At 26.4% G+C, this 26,079-nt stretch overlaps 1 protein-coding gene across 2 annotated transcripts; it reads right to left on the reverse strand.

Annotated features, from left to right (window-relative positions):
- Positions 1–2,465: 2,465 nt before the first annotated feature.
- LOC135927699 (uncharacterized) lies at positions 2,466–25,045 on the reverse strand. 2 transcript variants are annotated; one of them, XM_065463868.1, is made up of 8 exons: positions 24,734–25,045; positions 15,179–15,488; positions 12,708–12,877; positions 12,080–12,205; positions 10,960–11,733; positions 10,358–10,562; positions 5,767–5,954; positions 2,466–3,149 (listed from the first exon to the last, which is right to left on the reverse strand). In XM_065463868.1, the coding sequence occupies exons 1-8, from the start codon at positions 25,028–25,030 to the stop codon at positions 3,006–3,008; spliced, it is 2,214 nt and encodes a 737-aa protein (XP_065319940.1). In that variant the 5' UTR covers positions 25,031–25,045; the 3' UTR covers positions 2,466–3,005. The 2 variants fall into 2 exon arrangements, with proteins under 2 accessions (XP_065319940.1, XP_065319941.1); XM_065463869.1 differs by lacking the exon at positions 5,767–5,954 and having other exon boundaries at positions 3,001–3,149.
- Between the last annotated feature and the right edge of the window lie 1,034 nt (positions 25,046–26,079).

The following is a 26,079-nucleotide window of genomic DNA, read 5'->3' on the forward strand; positions in this document are numbered from 1 at the left end:
AGTCACTTTTTCACACGCCATATTTATTTACAGTTCTTATTTTGTTTTATGTCATCGATTTTATATTATTTATACATTTTTAAAGCATAATTTAAGTCGTATTTATTCATAAAAAAATATTATTTATTTTATATTGTTTTAAAAACCTAAAAATATATTATGCATTTATATTTAATAATCAGAAAATTTAATTTAGTTTTCCCTTAGGACAAAATATTCTAAGGTATAAAGTATATTACCTGGATAATTTGTATTTGATAATCTATGATACAAGTTTTCCAGAAGAAAAGGTTATAAAAATGATATATTTGTAATTATGGTTATATAAATACTAGTGTAACTTATAGGAAGGTTAAAATGTTCCCGAAAGGATTCAAATTATTTTGAAATAGTTCCACCTGATACAATTACAAGATATTTATCCTTCATTTATGCCAGACCTGTAATATTGTTTATAATTTTTTCACTAATCAATTATTATAGATAACAATTTAGTATATAATCAGTTATGTTAAATAAAAGTTAATGAAATATAAGTTAGAAAAACATGTCGTTATAAAATTTAGTCATAGCTCTTAATCAAACTTGTCCCTTTTCACAATTTACAATCCATTGTGGGATTGTGTACTTTAGTAAATAATATAATTCATTTTCCACCAGGTTTTTTTAAAAGTCCGATCCACTCTATCCAAGTTTTTTCTCAACAAGGTCCACCAGTTTGACCCGAAAATAAAATTTTTATAATTAGGTTTGGCCCAGTTAAATTTTGTTTAAAAATTGTATATTTTTATTTTATATAAAGATCTAACACAAATCTAAAAAAATAGAGCAGCGTCTACATGACAGGATTTTCACTGGATGCAAACCCCCTTAAAAACCTTTGCCTACCCCCTTGTCTCTTTATTATTTTCACCTTTATAATTATATTGATACTCTTTTCAGAGATTTTATAAGGATAACTTAAATTAATCTATCTCTACTACCAACTATCGATATTTTGTGAATATAAAGAATTTATTTTTTAGATAATAAATTCAATTAAAACCTCCATTATTTACAATGAATTAATTATGGCATTATGAGCTTGCTGATTTGGAAAACAATGTGTATGATTGTTTGCAATATATAGATTTGGTCAATAATTGTATAATAATTCTATAATAAATGTATTAATTTTTACAGCAATAAATTGTGTCCTATTTCATATTAAAATTTAATAGATAACCCCCCAAAAATTTATCCTACCCCCATTAAAGCAGCCTACCCCCTTCCCCTCAAAAAAATAGGATGCAAACTGTTCCTACCCCTCTCGCTCATGTAGACGCTGCTTACGAGGCCATCCTACCTATCTTATTTCCTTGAGACATTAGGAGTTTAAAAATTTAATCACATGTTAATTATATTAAATCACATTTTTTTTTTAAAAAAGATGCAATTTACATTAACTACGCTGAAAAGAAGCTGCGATTAAAAGGTAAAATAAGGTTGCTTACTAAAGATGCTTCAAAATATAAGAATTTTTTTAAAAAATATAATATATATTAGATAAAACTTTAACCCATAGAAATAAAATTTAAAAAATGGGAAATGAAATGACATTTTTTAAAAAATATAATATATATTAGATAAAACTTTAACCCATAGAAATAAAATTTAAAAAATGGGAAATGAAATGACATTTTTTAAAAAATATAATATATATTAGATAAAACTTTAACCCATAGAAATGAAAATTTTAAAAATGGGAAATAAAATGTATTAGTCATATGATTGCTTCATAAAAGTTTCGAAGTAATAATATCTAGTGGAATAATAAATATAAAATAAAGTTCCTGCTGATAAAATCTGAGGTGATTTTGAAATATATATAGAAATCGATACAAATTTCTAAAAGCCGAAATATATATGGTATGATACAATTTTTACAAGTATTTAGAAATTTTTTTACAGTTATTAATAAAACGAATCGATTAATTCGTTTTAGGTAAAGATATAGCACGTTTTTTATGTAGGTGAAAAATATTATAAGCAACGCTAAATAAACCTATTACTAGTGCACTTGCGCTAGAAGTAATATTGCATTTTATAGTTTATCTACAAAAATATGTATTGTCGATACAATATTCCAATATTTTAACGACTGCTTTCTGCTAAATATTATGATTGCCAATTTTATTAGCAATTTAAATTTTTCACTATTGATTTTTTTTTATCCATAGGATTCAAATGATGATTGAGGTTTTACCTTACAAAAAATATTATCTAAAATGTTTATTTATTTTTATTTTTTTCACATAATCTCAGCATAACAAAATACTTTGAATATTATGTAAAGTATGTTATATATATAAATTGTGAATACTATAATAAATAGTATAAATAGGTGGTAAATATATAAATAAACAATAAAATAAGTTAAAATATCTGTATTGTTCGTTTGCATAATTATAGAATAATATTACATATTATAATATATCCAATTTCGTTTTTGAGCATTCTCTATCCCATAAAAACAATTAGGATACTAAATTCAAAACAATAATATATTGATACGAAGAAATCACATATTTAGATAAAATAAATAAATCACATAACCGATAATACAGTATCAAATTAAGTAAAGTTCTTTTTAAAAAATTTATATGGAAAAAAAAAGATTTGAACTAGATATTTTTTCTTTAAGTTGGGTATATGATTTACAGAAATTAAAAATATTTCAATATTATCACATTCAATATACAATTGAACATAATATAAATTTTTTTTTACCTAAAGCTACATTTTTTATTGTTATAAAAATATAATTTTTTTTTTTAAAATTTTATAAACAAATTAAAAAGAAAAAATAACCTAATAATTTTAATACTTAATCTTATAATATTAACTAATATTTTTGGAGAGATATTGATATAAAATTATTTATTATTCGAACCGATGATATTTACACTAGGATGGGGAGTATTTATCTAGTAAAATAAATAATATATTGTTCTTATTTTTGTAAATTAAAATGCGATAGATGATCCATATTTGGCTAAAAGGCTCATGGAAGTTAGTCCAAGAGCTATCCCGGAATATTGAATGACTAGCGTTGAAGGTAATTTACCTAATTTATTTGCTTTTTCGATAGATTTGTTAAGTTCTGGCATCTAATATATATTAATACATAAAATTTATTAATTTTTATAACACCCCCTATATAACCACAATTAAGCTACTCAGATATAAACCTAACCCGTGACAATACCAGGCACCCATATCTAATTATATACTAACCAGAAACGTAGTGTTAAATAGCTCGATTTTTTAAACAATTATTATGCAAGCCTGAAGATTTTGCTTATCGATGGCTGAAAGGTTTGGAAATCTATTAACGAAATCTCGAGGATTGCACATTATTTTTTGGTTAAATAGTTGATTCTAAAATCCAGCCATTTAACATTACTGACCCGCAGTAGCCTACATGAGATCTTGGGTAAAAGATCGATTACCTTTTTTATGGGATTATTTACCAAGACCGTTGTACGTCTAACGATTCTATATTATATAATACCGCTATAGTTTCCTATTTCGAAAATGAATTTTCTCGACTATATGGATATGTTACGGCCAAATCTAATTTACTTTTAGTAAGCACTAAGGTATTAAGAATATAATTATCCAACAAAAGAAGAGTAACTCAGTCTTAGGATGAAACAGAATAAACAGTTATAATTTTCTGAACCGTAACGCATAGCCGATTCTCACAAGAAAAGCGAACGGTTATAGATACTCTCAAACCCGAGTTCATAACGGTTTTAAAATTTATTTTTTAAAAAATGGTTAAAATAATTCAAATGATTTGTTAGGAACTAGCAGACCAGGAACCTTCTTTTAAAATTGGTTTTAGAATTGGTTTAAACAAAAATGTAGGTAATTAATTTCCATATGTATTATATATATACATACATACACGTAACATTGGAATATGAGATCCAACGAGCATTTGGAATCTCTCGATTTGAAATTATTGATTGCAGACATTTTTGAATAGGAAATTCATTATCTGAGGAAATGTACTCAAAGCATTAAAAATATAAAATTTAATGGATGGCCTAAAATTTGTAGGGTAGTTTTACTTTAGATATGCCGTAATATATTTCCAGTCAGATTTTTCCAAATTTAAGAATCGTACTTAATAAATAATATAAAATTATTGAGAGATTAAAAAATCCCAACGGTTTCCATATCCCAATATGACATTATTTATCGCATAAAATGATTTTGTTGGAAATCTATTTTTTATAGGGTTTATAAATTATTTTCAAATTTTTTTTGATTAATTTTAAGAATTTCGAAGACTTATTCAAACATTAAATTACATATATGAATTTATAAACCAAAACGAAAAAAAATGTCCAGAATGTTACAATCATATAGAATTTGAATTTTTATAGTCGGACCGACTAGTGTTGTTAAAAAGCCCGATTCGGGTCCATTTTATAAACGCCAGATTAAGATTATAACCAAAATAATATTATGTATGCCTGGTGATTTTGTTCATAGATGACGGAAAGGTTTGAACATCTATTTGCCAAATCTCGAGGCTCACACAATAATAATTTAGACTAAAATCTTAATGGAACCATTTTTAAAAATCAACCCATGTCGGGCTTTTTAAACAATGTATAAATAAATTGTGTAAGAATCGGTTTTAGAACTAGTTCAAAATTTTAAAATTGATTCCGGGTTTACTTCATATAAATATTAAAAGAAGCTTTTAGGTAAAGGCCTGATTTTTTTTGCTCTGGTCGGTCGTATTAAGTCTAAAATATTTTAGCTTATCTTTTTGAATTTTATCAATGATATCATGACTTGATTCTACATTATTTTACAATTTTGTTCATTTTTAATTTTCTTATAACATACTAAAAAAAAATATATAAATAACTTTAAGGGTAAATATATATTTATTTTTGGGTAGGGTTGAGTCGAGAATTAAAAATTTTCGGGTTGGGACAGGTTAATAAAATAATTTATTCCTTACAGTTAGGCTCCGGGTCCAAATATTATTTTAGAAAAGTTAAAAATCAAATTAATCCAATCCTCGATATTATAGATTAAGAAATTATTTGGTACAATATATGACTAGGTCTCAACGTCTTTTTATTTTGAATGCATTAAAAGATACAACTAAAGCGAATCTATTTAAACAAAACCAACATATGTAACCTTAATGTTCGCTTTGGGTATTTACTAGTATGAAATAAATACACGCAATCAGGTGAGTAATGAAGTAAGCGTTAAGAGTTATTGATTCTTTTTAAATGTATTTGATTAATATATTAAATAGTATTGTAATTTAATCCTTATGTACAAAACAAAAAAAATTGATGTTTTCGAGTCCTATTCGGCTCAATGCGTGTATCACAACCCGATGGTTCTGGGTTCTAATGCAGCAAGGATAATGTTTTTTTATATATAGAATATCAGGAGCGACCGTATAATTCCGTTAATATATTTAAAAAAAATAAGTGGTGGCTATATGCCGACCAACTCCATATATCATTACCCCAATCAAGGAGTCTAATAAATTATCAAAAATAAACGATAAATTTTTTTTTGGTAATTATTAATAGATTTTTTAATCATAATATTTATGTTGAGAGGAGTTGGCAAATTATAATACAATTACATAAACATTAAGAAAGTTATTTGTAATAAAATTTAATGTAGAAAAAAAATATAATTGCATGTTTTAACTAAATTTAAATAATTAAAATTTACCATATCGACCAGAGATATGTATAGGAACATACCGGCGGCCAGGGCGAATATATAGAAGCTGGCCTCTTGATTTTCGCCCAAAATAATCCCGAAAAACATGCCCAAATAGCAGGTGGAAGCCGAAAGAAAGTTACAGAGCATGGCTTTTTTGACCGGCATACCGGAATTCAGGAGGATTGCGAAATCTCCTGTTGGTGTTAGTTGCAGTTTATAAAATAGATATTATGAGAGGAGTGTCAAATGATATTCAAAAAATTGATATTTTAAATAAATTTAAAATTGGAGTTTAGGAAAATGTTATATTCGTAAAATCAAAAAGAGCAATTTTTTATTCAACCAATCAGCAGAGTGTCGAACCGAATCTTGAAACAAACCTATATAATCAATTTTTTAGAATCTGAGCTAAACTGAAGCATTTTTAAAAAAAATAATAAAAGGAACTAGCTGAAATCTTTATAGTCAGAAATTCATGGTTTTTGATAATTTAATTCAAAAGAAAATAAAAAAATTATTTTTTTTATTGTTATCTTACTTTTTAGCATATATATTTATATAATATATATATAATTTTTATAAAAACTCATTATAGTTGGGCAATGGCAAAATGTAGGCTCAATCTACAGGCGCGTACCGGAAAAAATTCGATATCATTAAGGCGTATTAATTTATATTAGTTTTTTTTTCTTTTCAAACTTGAGCTGCTATATTTTTAAATCCGAAGGCCATTGATTTAAACAGCAAAAAATATAGTAATTATCGACCATAATGACAAAGATTTATAAATATAAAAAGTATAGCAATTGTTTAAAAAAAAGACATTTCTATTCATCTATCTTAAAATGTATGATTGAAATCAAATTAAGTTAATGCAACATTTGTTGATTCCTTCCATAAAAATTAAGCGAGATAAAGTTAAAAATGGTCTCTACTAATCTCCCGATATGGAAATCAGAAAAAGAAAATAACAAGACCACAAAACATCATTTACAAATTTGGCATGTAATCGAGACACTTGATGATCAAGTTATAATGATGTATAATTACTTTTCATTAGTTCATCAAAGTCAAAAAATTATCCCCACCTTGAGGACGATTTTTAATCCTTATTGCAGATGAAAGAAGATAATAAGTCACAGTATAAAACAAGAGCATATTCTTGCGTATTGGGAGAAGAAAATTAGAGCAATTTAAGCATATTAACAGTTTCCTGAAACACAGATTTTATTAATTTCAATCTTATGTACAAATAAAAATTGAAAATAATATTTTAAGTCAATTAAAAAAAATTTTTTAAAAAAAATACTCTATATTTTACCACAAAAGAAGGTTAAAATTATTCGTATCGTACCGCCTTTACTATTTTTAAGTTATAATTAGGTATTTTGTCGCTTAACTTTTCGTTAAATTTCGATTAAACTTAAAATTTATATGCTCAAATATCTTAAGCTTATTGCTCAATTTATAATTTTTAAATATTATATTAAGAATTTTTGGAAATAATTCCTTCAAATATTTTTTTATCAATAACTGTTGGCAGTTATTAATTATAGCTCTTAGGATAAAAGAAGATACAAAGTAAAATATGAATTATTATTTTATAATGTTCTAGAAGTGATATTGCAATTAGTTTATAAATAATTTTATCTAGTTTATGATGTGTAATATTTGGTCAATCAGGCTCACCCTACCTTTTATGAATGATGAAATTGTTTTACATTTGATATTTATAAAATTGTTTTGCAATTAATATTTATATAATTGTTTTGCATTTAATATTTATAGAATTGTTTTGTATTTAAAATTATAAAATTTTATTTTAATATTGAAATTAAAGATTATATTTTCTTCATTTGTGTGAGTATTTAATGAAATTATATGTGTATACTGAGTATCAATGTTTGTTATTATAATATTATTTTTTATTATGAAAATATGACTTCACATTATTATTTGATATATAATTATAATATATTATAAGATTTAATATATTTGCCAAAGTCATTGTAAGATTTTATTTTGTTTTAATAAATAATTTTATAATTGAAAATGGAAAATGGAGTAGAATTTGTAATATTAATATATAAGAGGTATATGACTGAAACTTAAAGCTAAAATATGAGATTATTAAATACCTATTTATCAACATTAGTTTCACAAATCAATTAAAACACTAATCATATCTTAAATAAATTTACCAAACTTAGTGATATAAGATTTTTTTTAATGAATAAAATTAATAGACTCCTAGATCTAATCGTCGCTAGCCTTCACAATATCAGGGGGCTCAACTAAAAATATTTTTTTTAGGAGGGGGGGGCTTCGCCCCCTTATTCTCCAATTTTTGCCCGGGTTTTATATTAATATATTATACTTTTTTAAAATTTGTTAACTCTGAACAACTATTCTGAATTTCATATTTTGACATTTATTATATTATGCATATAAAATAAACTGATATATAAAAAACCACATAATGCAAAATATAATTCTTAGCAACTTACATTGACAAAAGGTTATCAAATTAGTATAACTCTCTATTACCATTTTAGACAATGTTTTATAGAATGGACTAATAAGGAAAAATTTTATAGGTCTAAACCAAATTAACAATTTTTGAAGGAGAGAGTATAAACGACCAATCCAAATCATAAAACTATATAGTGGTTAGAGCTTCCTCTTAGAATACATGATGGAAGCTAGATAAGTAATCGAGAAAATTATGTGAGATATTAAATTTCTAAAAGATTATCTTCCATTTTAAATGATATATAAACGACTACATAGTTGACTATTATTGTTTATCTAAAATATGCAATCATATGCTCTCAGCAGCTGTGGTAAAAATTTTAAATTACATAAACACAAATAAATGATGCTGGTTAATTTGCAGTAATAGAGCCATGACACTCACGATGTAAACTAATATCAGAATTTTTTATGTTGGATAAATTGATAAAATAAAAACACTAAAAATCTTTGGAAGAAATAATTATGCAAACATATTGAAGCCTAGAGTTATTTACACTGCAATGCCATATTAGAAATGAAACATTTTCTAACTATAAAATAAGGACCAGAATGATATGATGAAACAATTAAGATTTTATATGTTGTCGTACCACCTTGGTATATTATATCTTAAAGTAATAGTAGTTTGTAATAATATCAAAAATATACTTGTATTAAAAAATTTAACTCAAGCCTGTTTTTCAAAAAAGAAATAAAAAAGCTCTCCGAAAAACACGTAAAAAAAGAAGAAATATCAAATTTACTACATCTATTGCAGGATGAATAATAAAATGTTTAATTTTTAAAACTATTTTTAACTTAGATGGCGTTAAATACTTGAATGCAATTTGTTATTATATTTATTATCAAAACCATTTATTAGTAAAATTTATTAAAATATTAACTGTAATTTATTATAAAACAGTCAAATACGTCAATAAAAGTGGCATTATATCTAATATTTTATAAACAATTTGTTTATCGTAGAGGACTATAAACTATATGTTTACTTACTTTTTATAAAGAAATCTCTTATACTTATTTGGACCTTGAAAATATTTTTAGGAATGGAATGGGTATGATAATAAAATTTAAAAATAAATATATAGTAAATTAGTCCTTTTGAACTCGGCTAATTACAATATTAAATTTGTTAATTTTCAAATAATATATGATTATATTTATTTAATTAGGGTTAAATAATAATTTAAATAATAAAAGTCATTTAAACTTCAACTGTTAAAGCTAAATTAATATTTAGTGAGTTATTGATATTATATTTTTAATACAGAATTTGATTGCAAGCTGACATAGTGAAAATATAATTTATATGTATTAATCTAATCTACTAATAATTAAAATGATATTCATTTAATAAAAATTTAAATAGTATTATTAATTTCTAAATAATCAAATTACATCTATATATTTCTTAATGGAATTATAAAAGAAATCATTCAGTGGGCAATCAAAAAAATTTATTTAGTTCAAGGGGATATTAAGGAGTCATTAAAAAAAATTTTTTGCTTCAGGGGGCTATTCAAATTTTTCAGGAGGCTCGAGCCACTGCGCGCCCCCTCCCCCTAGCGACGCCACTGAAGCCAGCTATTTATGAAACTTTTATTGTGGAATGGATAGATTGCAATTTGGTTACCATGTAACAATTCCATTATAAATCTCTCACTTCAAACTTATAGGGGCCATTTTGACAGCCATTTTAGTTTATTTGCTTTTTTAACATTTTTTAATAACAGTAATTGCGGACTGTAATTAAAATTATTTATATAGTAATATATGGGTACCCTGTACAAAATAATAACTGCTAATATTAATGAAACAATTATGAAAGGTGTTTTATAACCTGAATCTAACTTAAAGGTTTATATATAAAATTTAATTTCATCTGAACTTAAACTCTTACAATTTTCTCTTCCTAGAACTTTAACCGAACCTAGATTAGAACCAAATATACGGGATTAATGTGGGGCAAATCGATCGTAGTTTAAGTAATGAAAACGCGATATACCAAAAAAATGTTAGTCAAATTCCTATAATTTTTCGGCTCATAAAATTTTTAATTTACCAAGCTCGTGAGGTAACTCTTCGAAAATGACGGCCAGAGATATACTGACACCAGTCAATACATTTTGAGAGAATGCGGCACCTATGGAAAGACCGTCGATGAAATTGTGCAGCCCGTCTCCCAACAAAATCATGTATGCTAGCGTCAAAATTGTATTTTGCCCGGCGAAGTGGAGCCCGTCTTCGTGGCTGCAAGTTCTTATCATCTTTAAGAGCGAGCGTTTTATAAAATTAAAAAAATTGATAGAAACCGAAAATTTGAACTGGAGTTTGAAAAATAACCTTATTTTAATCTAGATTTTCAACTTTGAATGATATTTTTAAAAAATGGATAATTACTGAACACGTGACTTTTATTCATTTTATATTTTTATTGTGTTGCATATGTAGGCTTTACTGTTTAATTTTAAAATAAAAATGCAAAGAGGTAAGAATTTGAAAGCTATAAAATAATTAAATCCTTGATCACTCAATTTTATCTATCTTGAATTTACTAAATAAATTGAGAAATGAGCTCGTGCAATGATCGGCCATATTAATAAAAATTGTAACCTGTCCTTAATTTTACTCGGTTACTAAAATGAGATTTAATATGATACATACCTCGGCAGGCGTTATGCTGAGAGCTGGGGCGTCGTCGTCGTTTATTATATAAGGATCTCTCAAATTTCTCATGGTTACCGCATCATAATTATTATTATGGGTACAATTGCGTTCATCGTGGGAATGACGTTGGTTGCCGTTCCGAAGAATGGATTTCTTGGAACACTCGCCGTCTAGATGGCAGAAAGAATGCGATTTAGGTCTGAAACTCTCCGTCGCCTGGTTGGGCGAAAAAAAATTGAAACTAACAGAGCCCAAGGAATCGTCAATGATATTCGATGCAGATGCTGATTTACGCTGTATTGAATCCGTTGTTCCGTCTAATGGTCCATTTGCCAGTAATCTTTGTTTCAATTTTTCATTTTCCGACATCTCTAGGCCTACCTTTTGGTCGCTCTTATTATTTTCAACGTCGAAAGTGAAGTGGGTTTTGTTAGTCTGAGATGATGATTTGCGAGATGAAGGATCTCCTAATTTTTCGTCAATCGAGATATGCCCGTTATTAAAGTTTGGGACGTGATTATTCTGATCGTGCTTTTGAAGCATCTTAGAGTTAACTAATTCGGGATTGTTTTGGGTTCGGGTAGTAGTGCAACATGTACAGGTTAGCAATCTTTTAATAATATCCTTCTTCCTGCAGAACCGAGTGGTTGATTGAGTGCCTACTGGTGGAAAAAACCCGTTGCTAGTAGGCTTTTGAAAGGAGTTAAATGCATTTCCATCATTCGATATTTTTAAAGCTGCCTTTTGCATATCCTTGGCTAATTTGTTGGTCTTATTTTTTTAAAAAAAATATTTAAAAAGTAAAACTTTTATGGTAAATAATAATATATTTTGGTCTAGAATTTTTAAACTAGTCAACGGATGCAGACCTCAAAATGGCTGCTGACTCCTATGTATGAACACTTTTGAATTCATTTTATTAAAATGATATTTATATATTTGTTTAAAAATGTCTATTCTATTTATTTTTTTTATAGTTAAGTATATAAACGATAAATGTGATTTAGCTTAAGCGCAGCCCACAAAATCCGTCTACAACGAATTACTATGTGTTTACAATTTTTATGAATGAGTTCTCAATCTAAATTAGTATATTAAAGAATATATCCGATTTTACCCTGCGCCACTCCAAGAAAACTTTGATAAGCCATTCCGTTATAAAGAACAAGTAAATCCCGCCTATGATAGTCGCGCTCTTGTTTATGTACGAATGGTGAATATCCGTGTCCATCAAGTTGAAAGACTTATTATCATGGTATTATATAATAAAAAAATTTAAGAATACCTTTATAGTAGTATTATAAGGTTAGATTTCATTGGGATCTTTGGATAATTTTAATGATAATACCCTACAAAAATAGCATAAATTTCAAGAAATTTGGACATTTAAATTGTAATTATTTATAACGCTATAAGTAAAACAGAACAAGCATGGATTGATCGGTTCGGACATGTTATTTTTTATTAATCGGACGGATATGACGTACAAAAAAATATACATGAAATTGGGCTGGGTCGGAAGGGTAAAAATATATCTGATACAGGATTTTAATAAAATTAAATAAAAATATATAAGCAGCAATTTAACGAGACTAATATGAGTTTACGGAGAGATCCTTATTAACGAGGGTAAAACCACCAAAACTTTGTTTTAGGATCAACAATACACTTATATAATGTGAACCAAAAAATCTAATCGACCACCAATAAATAATTTTTTTAATATATTTATTTTAAAAACTAACTTGCGGGATCAAATGGAAAACCGCACTTCCAGAGAGGGAACCAACGGCTAAGCCTATCATAAATTGAAGCATCAATTTGTAATATTTCTTCTTCATGAAACTTATGAACACGACGCCGACCATGGAGCATATGCATATTATCGTCACGAATAAAAAAGAGTAGCCCCATACTGATTTTTTAAATATTTATTTTAAGGGGTATAAAATATGTTTTAAAAAACGCATTATCGCGAATATAATATAGCGAGGAAACTAAAAAATAAAAAAGAACAAATTAGTCTTAAGATTAGACACATGAAGGGAACCATTTTGGATGATAGCAAAAATAATAATAATTAAAAATAAGGAGAACGACATTGAAAGCAAGATTTTTGTATTAATTAAGATTAAATATAAATTTTTTGTAATCCTTGACTTTGTACATCTAAAATTTATATTTCTTTTATTACATTAATTATTTTATTTCTATAAATAATAACATAAATTTGAAATAGAGCGGGTGCCTCGATATTAAATATCGTATCAGATATTTTAAAATCCGATAATATCATTATTTTTATGATTCAAAAATTATTTTATATATTTTACATAAAATTTTCTAATAATAAATAATAAAGGAACCAAAATTAAATTTTATTAGTAATTATTAAAAAAAATTGAAGTAAAAAAAACAAAATACATTTCGTGATGATGCACCAAATATCGCCGTGACCATGAGAAACGGAAAATATTAATTTATGACATAGGTTAAAAGGTATTAAGAATCACCATAAATATCGGATCGGATATCGATAAAATTTGATGACCGACACATTTAATTTGAAATAAAACTAGAGCAGTGCCGATATTAAATATAAGATCGGATAGACATCGATATTTAGCGTTTTTAAAAAAAATATCGAATCGGGCCGATATTTTTTGGTTATTATTTTATGATCATATATAAAATAATATAATTTATTTTTATAAATAATTTTATAATTAAATAAATTAACGAATGGAACTAAAACACAATTTATTTATTGTAATAAATGTTTTAAAAAAATGGTTTAAAATTCTTCACTATTTTTTGTTATATTATCTGCAGCAGGAAAAGGATTTTAAAAATATCTAACGAGCCCGGTTCGATTTAGCCAATTTTAAAAATGGTTAACTCAAGATTTTGATCAAAGGTAAATTACTCAAGCATATTGATTTAGTCCACAAATAGTAGAAAGGGTAAGCGAAAAATACTTCCCCGAAAATAGAATTCCCATTTTTTCGATTTAAAAAATATAAAGTGGTAAAAAATTCCTTTTAAATAATATTTTTTTTATGATCAAATTTTACTACAAATATTTTTTTTTATAAAAGTTCTTTGATATACAATTAAATATTTTGCATTTCTTTACATATAAAAAATCTTTAGTTGAAATCACAATTTATATTAAAAATAAATCCTAAAGATTTTTGCTATTTTAAAACTCTATAAAATTTTAAAACAAACCAATAAAATATCAAAACTTTTATCACAAACACATTTTCGCGAAATTTTATTAAAGTAAATTGATGTTGTAAATAAATGTCGCGAATCCATATTCGCATGCTATTCAGCAAAACAAAAACCATATCAAATTTTTATAGCAGAATTTTTATATCTCTTTAGAGCTAATTCATAATAGCGAAACTTTTATCGTCAATTTATAATAGCGAAAATCTCACTTACAAAGAAGGTGCAAATCGCAAAAAGACAATTTAGCGAAATCTATTTTGCGACTCATATATAGCGAATTTATTACTGCGAAGTCTTTATTTATGCGAATTATCATAAAATCTTCTAAAATATTCTCATTAAGACTTCCACGATATAAAATTCCTTTTTTTAAAAAAAAAGCTTGGACTCTGCGGCTAATGATAATGCACCCTAAACGTGTATCATTCTCATGATTTTCATATATGTTAACGTCAAGGTGTTTTTTCAAGCAATGTGTTATTTTTATAACTTAAAATCATTTTTTGAGCGCGTTTTTTTAAATTTAAAAATCTGATTTAACCGGAAATGCAAGCCGTTGTTTGGAATACCTACCATATGAATTTCAGACAATTTTTCTATGAACTTTTAAACTTAATATAATTTATATTAGATTTCCCGTATATTTTTTTATATAAATTACAAATGACTCAAAGGTTGGCTAAATGTAGCTATTTAATAATATTACATCCACCCTATGATATGTATAGATGGTAAATAAAAATCAATATAAATATCGGATCCTTATTTAGTAATATAGGAACGAATCGGTGAAAATTTTTGGATTGGCACACAACCCTTAATATAACGAATAACCATTAAATATTAATCAAATTTCTATCATTTTCACTTTATATATCATTCCCGTTAATTCCTCAAAAGAAAATTCGAGAAAATTTTCCATTCTAATTTTATAATATATATGTTTAATGATGTATATAACAACAAAAAAATACTATACCGTGTTTAGCTGGAGGTCTCCTATCAGCATCCGCTAGCAATGTCTCGTGGCTAGTCTCAATCGTATCGTTTAAAGCGGAGGGAAGGAAGATGTTTTCGGATTCGTTGGTGATAGGCAAAGATTTCAACAATCTTTCCAAATCCCTAGCAATTTTTGGGTTGCTTTTAAGAGATTCCAAAAACTTTGAAAAAAAATCGGTCGAGCTGGTCTGCTTTGTAATGTTGTCCCCTGACGAATAATTAATGTTACTGCGGTTATAGTGAGTTTGTTTCCAACTATCGACTCCAGCCCGCATCAAATCTTCAACAACCTTGGTGGTGATTTTTTAAAATATTTAAATAGATTTTTTAATAATTAAATAGTAAAGGTAAATGTGAAGTGGTTCTCCTCGTTTTTTTTGAAGTTGCCAGGGAGATTAATGAGAGTATTAAGGGTGTAAGAAAAAGAAGGGTAGATGGCGATGTTATTAAGGTGGGTATTAAATTAAATAACAGGAAACGTGAGCCTATCAGAGATTGTAAAGAGTTTAGGCAATTGGAGCTTTATAGAACCGCGCATTCCTAACGGTCATATAACAGGAAAGTAAACAAGATTACAGTTTCTAAGAATAATCAAGTTTTGTGAAGTAGGGGCACCATATGATTTAACCATATCTTGCATCATTTTGAGTAACGTAAAATAGGTTTTGGGCAAAAATAAATTCACATTCACAAACACGATATAAGAAGTAACATAATGTGAACTGAAAATTATATCTAATAAAAGGTTAAATAAGCAAGTTTATCGTTAAGGTTAAATCTAGTTGAATATAATAATTTGTAAGGATAGGCGTTGCAATTGGCCATTTATTAATAAAAAATAAATTGTAAGTATAAGTAAAGATCTTCATTCTATAAAAAAAAAGAAATTAAATAAACATTTGCAATATAAGAGTCCCGCAAAATCGATATAATATTAATTTTACGTTTCTAATCTCTTTCCCTATTATAATGCTAGGTAGGACTGTATTCGATTTTTTTAAACAAATAGAGTAATTTACCATTCTTATTTGATTGGCATTTACGAATAGTAAATTATTCTAAAACATTTTAAAAAAATTGAATACGATTTTGATAAGCCAAATGCTATACATTAAATTTTGAGCAATCAATCACTCTAATAAATTTTATGCTAGATTAATCCATTTTATTCGACATTTGTCGTAAATAAAAAATGAAACTTGATAACCAATTAATATTTGTTCATGAAGTATCTAATAATATATGGCCGGGAAATTTTTGCTCACTGCCTGCCAAAGAAGCAAGCAGGTATAACAATTAATTATTTACTAATTTTCGCCATTCGACTCTAGATCCTGACTTTTTTTAAAAAAAACTTTACTTTTTCCATTGTAATAATGCGATTAGGGCATAGACTTGTTTCTTTTTGCAGCTTTATGTCGATAATCTGATGCAGTGAAGTTTTGCGAAATGTCAGTTCCTCGAGATATTTGAAGAGTAGTACTGTAGGTGCCAGGCCGGTCTTGTTGAATCCTACAAGTGTCAGTGCTTCAACAGAATCAAGATTTATCAAAGTACGAGCTGTGCCTGGTTTACCATTACCATACCATTTTTTCTGCTGATCTAGTAGCATCATTTTTGTAATCAAGATTACAGGCTTCGATAGATCAGTTACTGTTAATAAATTCTTTGGTTTCGTAATATTTTTATTGTCTTAAAATTTTAATTAAATCTCAAGTCATCTTTACTGAAACCATTTATTTTCTATAGTACACTTTAAATTTCAGTAAAAAAAACAATTTTTTTACACGTTGGAAAGCTCTAATTTTGAATGTGCATAACTTTGGACCCTGTTGATAGAATTTGATGAAATTTGCAAAATACATCGATAATTTATTCCTCTCTTAATCTATAAAATTTTGTCGAATTATTTTTAGAATTGAGATATATTGCTAAGTTTCTATACTGGTCACCACGATATTACGATTTCAAATTTGGTTCTGAACCCTTGAGCTAGATTCAATAAAAGAAAAATTAAGAGATAATCGTCTAATTTATATTTGTTATATATAATAGCGAACCTGGATTACCAGTAGTTAATTTTTATTTAAAGCTCCCAGGATATTGGTGCAGTGATCGGATATTTAGGTTCCGTATCTGAAAGAATTAGAAAAAGAGTGGAAAGTGTTAAATTGCAATTTTCCATACAAGCTTGGTTGATAGCTGGGTATGGTAGTCTATGAGAATTGAGCTAGAAAATACACTTCTGCAATGTTGTTTTAATGTATCAGGTGATATAACATTCACTAGAATATTATAGAAACTAGATAAATTATCATCAATACCAATCTAGCTAAGTCCATTATGCTTCTAAGACTTGATATTAAATTACCCACTTCCTTAACTTGAAGAGGCGCTCGTTTTGTTCACATAAGGATAACACGATAACGATTATGAGTTGGCTCCTTCATTGAATGATGTTATAGGGTGCTATATTCTTTTTCTGTGTCAGGTATTTATTCCCATTTACGCACTTAGAAGATACTGCGATTGAGTGCCAGATTCCTTCGGCATGAAGCTTCCAAAATATTCAGTAGAAGCCGACCACTCATAGTATAGCAAGAAGGCATATAAGAGATAGCTTCTAATGTAGAATCAGATATATCGGATAGGTAATCGGCCGATATCAATTTAATATCGCCAATATTGTATCGGATCGGCCTCCAAAAAGTGGTATACCCCTACTAAAGAGTAATTATGTATACAAATTAAGCCGGCCTAATGGTATAATAAAAATTGAAATATATTAAATAGACATAGCGGACAAAATCAGACTAATGATATCGGATCGGTAATCGGCCGATATTAATATCGGTAATATCGTATCGGATCTGCCTCCAAAAAGTGTTATCGGTACATTACTATTCAGAATAAACGAGAAAAATAAAAATAAACAGCTGCGGATGTAGCCGGTAAGATAGTTCTTTCTTATTATTATACACCAAAAAAAATTTTTAGTTAGAAAAATATAAAATTTGGATAATAAAATATTATAACTAATTTACAAGAATTGAAAAATAGAATCATATTCAACTTATTATTAAAATAATGATCAACTGTTATATCATGGAGTAATCTTTGTAATATTCGTCAATGGTGGCATTCTTAGCTATCAGCTGGAAAGTACTAAAGAACACTTTCAGTTATACTCGCCCGAGTCATTTCAGTACTCAATTATATGTATTGTAGAAATTTATTTAAAATAAATTGATTCGACTTATATTTAGAAAGAAAGAATCTTTGAAATTTTACAATTCTTCCATTTCCAATTTTTTTTTATAGTTATCGCCGATTGAATTCAATATTTCATATATAAAAGAATCACAACCAAGATTATGAGGAAAAAAACGATAATAACAGCGAGATAAAATAAATTTGTGATAGTGCGACCTAATTGAGCTGTGAAAAAAAAAGCTAACCAGTTTGCGTTTTTATTGATGCTTATAAATTTTTATCCATTTGCATGATGCCATTTGAATGCGTTTTGCATAACGAAACGCAAGCCCTCAATTATGCCGTATCATAAGCAATAAAAATTTTCGGAAAATAAATTCATAATATATAAGTTTAAAATCATTGATATTTTAAAATATCATTTTTTTAAAAGATTGTATTATATATAAATCAAGCCTTTAAACGTGGGGATTTATGAATTTTATTTTTATACTGTATGTGATATTTTTTCCTTATTAATTTATAAAAGGCTGGATTTTTTTAAAATTTTGAGCAAATAATGACGAGTTAAAATTATTTTGTAAAAAAATTTTTTGCCAAGGCCCGGTCTCTGATATTAATTGAACGGCTATTAGTTACGAATAAGGCATAAAATTCTAATTTTAGTAACATTTTAATTTATAGATGTGCTTCTCATGTTCTATTCTAATGATGTAAAGGTAGAAATAATCTTTTTGCTACTCCTATAAAGTATTCAAGTAAGGGTAGACAGATCTCAGTAATAGAGAGTACATAGGTATATGCCGCTCAATTATTTGTACGGTGAAATAATATCCATGTTTATTTTGTAGCCCATATATAACAAATATAAGTGCGCGAAAATTATCCTATTCGTCTTCAATGGTATAGAATTCCGTCGCATGCGTGGGTAATTATAAAAATAAATTTTACTTCAGATTATCTTTAGAAAAAAATCGTTTAATACTTTTAATTAAACATATCGGGCTTCTCTCAGGCCTGAAATAAAAATCTAAATTCGGGCTCGGTAAAAATATAAAGGACCCGGTTGAGTATAAAAATATCGGGCCAGATAATTTGAATCTGCAAAACTTCAATATAAACATATCTCACGGTTAATTGTATTCGATATAATGATAATCTAAGTATATTAATAAAATTATATATATTTTTTTTTTAAAAATGTCACAAGAACCATAAAGCATCATTAAAAATTTAGCGCCCTAGGATTCCACGTGGTCTTCAGATATTTCATTTTTTGCGCGATAAATTTGTTTTTTTTATACGACATCAAAAAATTTATATTATAGTGAAATATAATAAAGCAGGTAAATAATTTGATGTTATTAAGTAAAACTTTAACAAAATTAAGAGTTTAAGATTAAAAAACAGATAATATAATACATCTTTGTTGATCACCACAATTAACTCGGATATAATTTATTATAAAATCAAAAATGTCGTTCGAGTATTTCCATTTTTAAAATATGAGTTGAATTATAAATCAGAATGATCCGAAAGAAACCGGATTTATTAACCTGACCCGTAAAATCTTGAATTGTGACAGAAGCGAACATATTGAATTGCTAAATTATTAAATAGAATCAGCTCCAAAGCAACTAACATTTACATTTATTTCCCCGTGAACCAGGATGTTGTATATCCAACTGTTTGAATTAACTTGCCCTGAATTCAAGTTAGAGTGAATTCACGGCGGAGAATACAAAAATACAGCAATCACCTTTCTAAGATCGACAAACTCGAGATTCATCAGCCAATTTAGCCAACTCCAAGAACAAAGTAACTATTTTATCAATAATTTTTAAAAACAAATCCTATCCCTTAACACCAAAATAAAAAAAATAATCAAAATTTTTAAACAAAAATATTCGCGTATATCGGAAATAAATAGGTTAATTTTAGATATAATATCATGGTAAACATTTAGCAATTACTAAACAAACAACCAATTTAAAAAAAAATGTAAAAGAACTTTTTTATTTTTTAATAATTATCATTGGAATCACGTGGTCGAGTCCGATCTACTACATATCTTCCCCCAAGTATGTAACCACACGGGATTCGAACCCAGAATCTTCGGATTACGCACTCATCCGACTAGGCCAGAGACGCTACTCGAAAATGACTATTTTTTAAATATAAAAAATAGACAAGCGTTACCTCGATACTATCAAAATTTGGTTAGTTCAATATCATACTATGATATATCTAACATTAACCAAATAAAAATGAGGTATTAAAAAAAATTATTTTGAGTGCCAAAACAAGAAATATGATTAACATCCTAGTCTATATTTCAATACCTATTTTTTTATCCGTCTACTAAATAATTAGTTAAGTAAGCATAATATCTTTATTTTTGCAAAATGTTTTTTTTAAAAAATTACGTGATAAATAAGGCTGACTTAAATGTTTAAATAAAAATTTTAAAAAATTTAGCCGGAAGTCTTGTTAAAGATTCCTATTAAGAGTTAACGCAGAAAAATTAAAAAAATATATATCTATTGCTTCCATAAATTATTTAAGTTATCGAGTATCTTATCTGCCAAAAGACCTTTTTTTAAATATACCCGGGTCGGGTAAAGCCTAAAATATTTTTTTTTGAATACCAGGGCTAGGCCGTATATTTTAAAACGCCATTATTAGCTATAAAAATTAAAAATAAATGTTATTTTAAAAAACCGGGCTGGGCACGAAAATATAAAACCCGGGCCGGACCGAAATTTTTTTAAAAAAATATCTGGCCGGGTCGTGTAAATGGTACCTCTGCAAGTCTTTGAAAAATAATAAATTGAAATAAAATAAATAAAAACACCATTTTTACTTTAGAGGGCAAAATAACGAAAATGGAAAATAATTACCCAGAAAATAAATCCCCGGTAATATTTCTTAGAAAATAATTCACCAGAATTGATTTTCTCAAAACTTTTAAATATCGAGGATTATTATTTCGTGAATATATTTATAGGGAATTTTTTCGCCTATTATGTAATTTTTAAATATATTAAAAAATGGGGATTTTTTTTCCCGGGGAATTATTTTCCTAGATTCCAAAATAAGAGACTGACTAGATATTATCCTAAAATACAATAAAGTTATATTTAATTTGAGCGATTTTTTTGGTTAGAGCTACTCGTTACAACATCCACATGGAAAAAAAAGTGCAATAATACTTATACCAAAATTTTATAAAAAAAAATTATATTTATAGCTTACCCTACCAATTTATTTTTGCGTTTTTTAAGTGTGGGAATACCGGATGTTCTCTTTAACGATGTAGATGGATGATCCCTTTCAATTTCGATAAAAATTTGTAAGGCACGTTATATATGTTCTAGTAATATCTGAAGCAATTAAGTAAACTAAATTAATCCGATTATTGAATCTAAAATTAATAACCATTAAGAGTGAAATATCTAAAATTAAATTCATTTTTAAATAACGGTCATTATATCCAGTAGAAAATTTAAAAATTAATATTTCGAAATGAATTATGAGTTTCAATTCTTCGATTTTTTTTCTTCTATTATTCATTTACTAATTTTCTTATAAATTCTTTATAATTAGCGCGGCTGGGAAATTAAAAATATCGCGAATAATGTACAAATATATAGAAGGCACTATATAGCAGGGCTGTGACACTCCTTTTAATAACAAAGGTTCTGGTTAGTGAAGATCAACCCGGTTCAGGTTCAGAACATAAAATGGATACACAAATATAAAATATGATTTTCACAAAAAATGTTTTTAATAAATATTTTATGTTATTTTTATTTAATGCTGTTCAAATTTTTTATAATTTAATAAAATATAAATCGAGAAAAAAAAAATAAATGAAAAATTTTAAAATATTTTTCAAAAATCCTTGAACCCCGCCCCCTTACATTTAGAAAAGTGTTTATGGTTCAATAAAATATCAGGGTTTAAGGGGTTCTGGTTCAGGGTTTGGGTTCACAGTCCTGCTATATAATACTTTAAGGCAATAAAAGGCTTTTTTTTAATCGTTTAAAATCATCGAGTAATATCATCATGCACACTGAAATAAAATTTCTCCAGCCGCGTTAATTATTGAGGCTCATAATAGATTAAAAATATTAATTTGACCAATATTTTTCAAAAAAAATTAATTTCTCATAATTATCAATTATTGACATAGTTATCAATATTAGATTAAATATTCGAAATTAATTTAGTTTTTAAATTAAAACATTTACTTTTAATTCCCATTATCTCAATTGATATAATTGATAATGAGCTTTCGTTTCAGATATTAGAATATATATAACGTGCCTACAAATTTCTATCGAGATTGAAAGGGGGTGGCCGTAAATTGCGATCTTCTTACTCATTAGAAATGAAATGACCCCTGGGCCATTATACCCCAGACTTCATGCTCAACCCCCATATTATATTCTCCTCCTTTTCTATCCGTTTACCTTTTATCATCTGTCTGACTTTATCTATTTATCAATTTAACATTGGAATATATATAACAATATACATTTTATTTCCACCTATGCGTAACCCACTGATGTATAAAAAAGTTGGATAATGTTACTGATAAAATTACCCTCCCCTATCATGATAATTTTTTCAAAACAGATTAGTATAATGACTATTTATTATTATTGTTATAGACAATTTTTTGATCCAAAACGTGCCAAAAATTGTAAAGTATGTAGCACATTTGTCAAAAAAAAATATTTTTGGCCAAAAAAGGGTTTTTAGAATTATGATATCACTATCAAGTAGATTTGTATTCATGAATAATAAAATGAGCTATTTATATTCATTCGAATAATTCGTTTTTATAAAAATTTTACAAAATAATTCACAAAAAAAATATTGACAGAATTTTTTATATTATTTTTATTGCATATCTATTTTTAAACAGAAAAAAATATTCTAATAATCTGATATTAAAGAACATGTGATCAAGTTAATAGTGAAATTAAAATTCATATAATTTATTTTATAATTAAAGTTTTTCTTATTGTTTCTTTTTTATAAGGTATGAGATTTATGACAGAAAAATAGTTCCAAATAAGAAAAGTCTCTCACAAGTAGTTTTATGATATGGTGTTAATCATATCACCCATTAGATTGATGTGTTATAAATAGAAATGAAGAGATAAATTTTATTTAAAAATATATTTATTATTCCAAATAATTAAAATATTCTAATACAAATTATTTGTTTAATTCGAATTTAATAATTTCTTTATTAATATTTGAACATGAATAATTTACTATTCAAATTTTTTTTAATTCAATTCATTTTTGAATAGACCTATTATCAAGTATATTATGGGGAGGGGAAGGGGTGTGGATTTTGTTTAAGGATCAAAACTTTCATAGGGCACTACAACATCCATCTACTTGCAATATTTGATTTGAAGTGTTAAAATACTTTTTACTACAAGGTTCTATTACCACTTTATGACTTTTTTATAAAAAATATTCATAGCTTTCATGTTTGGAAATTGTACCAGAACATTTTGGTCACATCAAAAATTAGAACCAGAACCTTTTTTAAAATTTTTTAAGGAAGTGAAGTTTAGAATCTGGACATAAAATTTTTTCTGGTTCTATAAAGAAATTTTTTTAAAAACCTCATAAGATATTTTTATAATTTTTTTTTTTTTACCAAATTGGTTGTCAAGGTTAACAAGAAGTTAACCAAATAAACAAAATAATTGATAAAAAGTTTAAATATTAATTATAAAATATAATGTAAAAGTATATTCAAAATAATGTAAATAATGAGGTATATATAATGCAACCTTGATATAAAAAAATATACAATGACACCATGTACATATCAATTCAATATAAAAAAAATAAACTACAATCCCCAATAATTTGTTCACAAGTTTTAAATAATTGATATAAAAGTTTATAATCATAACAAATAAAAAAAAAGAAAACAAGTTTAATAAAATATTTAGTTAATTCCTTTGCTCAAAAAATTTATATAAAGCCTCATACTGTAAGATATCTGAAGGTGTGGCCAAAATTGTAAAATGTTTTTGGCATGCAAATATATCAGTTTAAATCCATAATTTTGCAAAAGAAAAATCATAAATTTGCAGTACTCAATATATAAAAATTCTGTCCAGCTCTAGACAATATTTATTTATCAAAATTATTTAATTTTTTCTTTATTATATATTTTTATGCATTAAAACAATCTTAATCTTTGCAGTATACTATTTTCAAATAAAATAACCTCTAACTATATACAATTAGTTAAAATTTTTATATATAAAATTAAATGTCTAACTTGATTTGATGAATTATCTCGAATATATTGAAAGATTAAATCAATATAATGCCAGTCTGATAAATTTACTTCATTCAACGATTGATTAATATAAGAATTGTGATTATTATTGTAATTCAAAGAATCATTTTGATAAATTGATGAGAGGATATTATTTGTTGATAAATTCTGAGCAGCATTATGCAATTTTTTATTGATATCTATAAAATTTATATTTTTATCTTTGAATAGAATATCTAAATGATCCTGTGAAGAGATTCGATTAATGAAAACATAAATTAATAATATGAAAATCATTAATGATTGTAATATTTCTTTAAAAGCAGGTAATAATGACTATAAATAAATGAAATTTTTGACCGAAAACAATCCTATTCTTACTGAATTTTTAAGCATCCGCTTATGAAAATTGTTATATGACAAATGGTATAAATTTTCTACATTATATCCAAAATTTCATAATAATATTCATTAATAAAAAATAAATGGATTAAACAAAAATTCGATTATATAAGGTAAAGGTTTAAATAGCTTTATATATATGTCAATATAAATTTTTATAAATTGGTAAATTATTTTTCGAATATACATTGAGTAATAACATATTTCTATATATACTTTACAGACACCCATTGTAGGTTTGATTAATGGCAGATAAAAGAAAAAGGGTTAATATCAATGATATATATAACTATAGATTGACGATCATGCATAAAAAAACGTCCACCTATTGAAATCAGCTGTAGCGCCATTTTGTAGCTTGTACGTTGATCAAATGCCTCAATAATGATAATAATTTTTAAAAATTTAACAATTTTACTAATAATTTTTAATGTAATTATGTAAAATAATCAAATGAATCCTAACCTCAACTGATCTTCAATTAAATTACATGGGTATTCTCTAAAATAAAAAAACTCAACATTTAATCCAATAGTAGTACATAATATCATTAAATTACTTTCACCCAGAAATTATTCAGAAACATAGATTGCTACAACATCACTGAAACAAAAATCACCAAAATTATACCCATACAAAATATTCCATACTTATATCTAATACACCCTCAAATATTCAACCAAATAAGGTCCACTGCCTATATATAATTGCCAAAAAAACTTATCACACAGATTCCTTTGACTCAGTCAAGAAAATACATCTTTCAATCATAGTTTTAAGTTAATTTATCTATTTGATTAATATTATTATAAAAATAAATTTATTTTTAAACATTCCTCAATTATTTAACCCCCAATCATTTATTAGAATATCTAATTTATTTTATACATATTAATTGCAAATATCAAAATCATTTATATTTTTATATATATTTGTTAATTTTT

The sequence above is a fragment of the Gordionus sp. m RMFG-2023 genome, chromosome 3 (assembly GCF_954871325.1).
Source record: "Gordionus sp. m RMFG-2023 chromosome 3, tfGorSpeb1-WG-v2, whole genome shotgun sequence".
In the NCBI taxonomy this organism is placed as follows: domain Eukaryota; kingdom Metazoa; phylum Nematomorpha; class Gordioida; order Chordodea; family Parachordodidae; genus Gordionus; species Gordionus sp. m RMFG-2023.

Excerpts from the sequence above, each read along its gene's own strand:
- LOC135927699 (XM_065463868.1), bottom strand. The coding sequence starts at position 25,030 with ATGATTTTCATATTATTAATTTATGTTTTCATTAATCGAATCTCTTCA. Across the intron at positions 5,955-10,357 it reads AGAGTTACCTCACGAGCTTG|GAGATTTCGCAATCCTCCTG; the intron begins GTAAATTAAAAA and ends TAACACCAACAG. Across the intron at positions 3,150-5,766 it reads ACATATCTCTGGTCGATATG|ATGCCAGAACTTAACAAATC; the intron begins GTAAATTTTAAT and ends AATATATATTAG.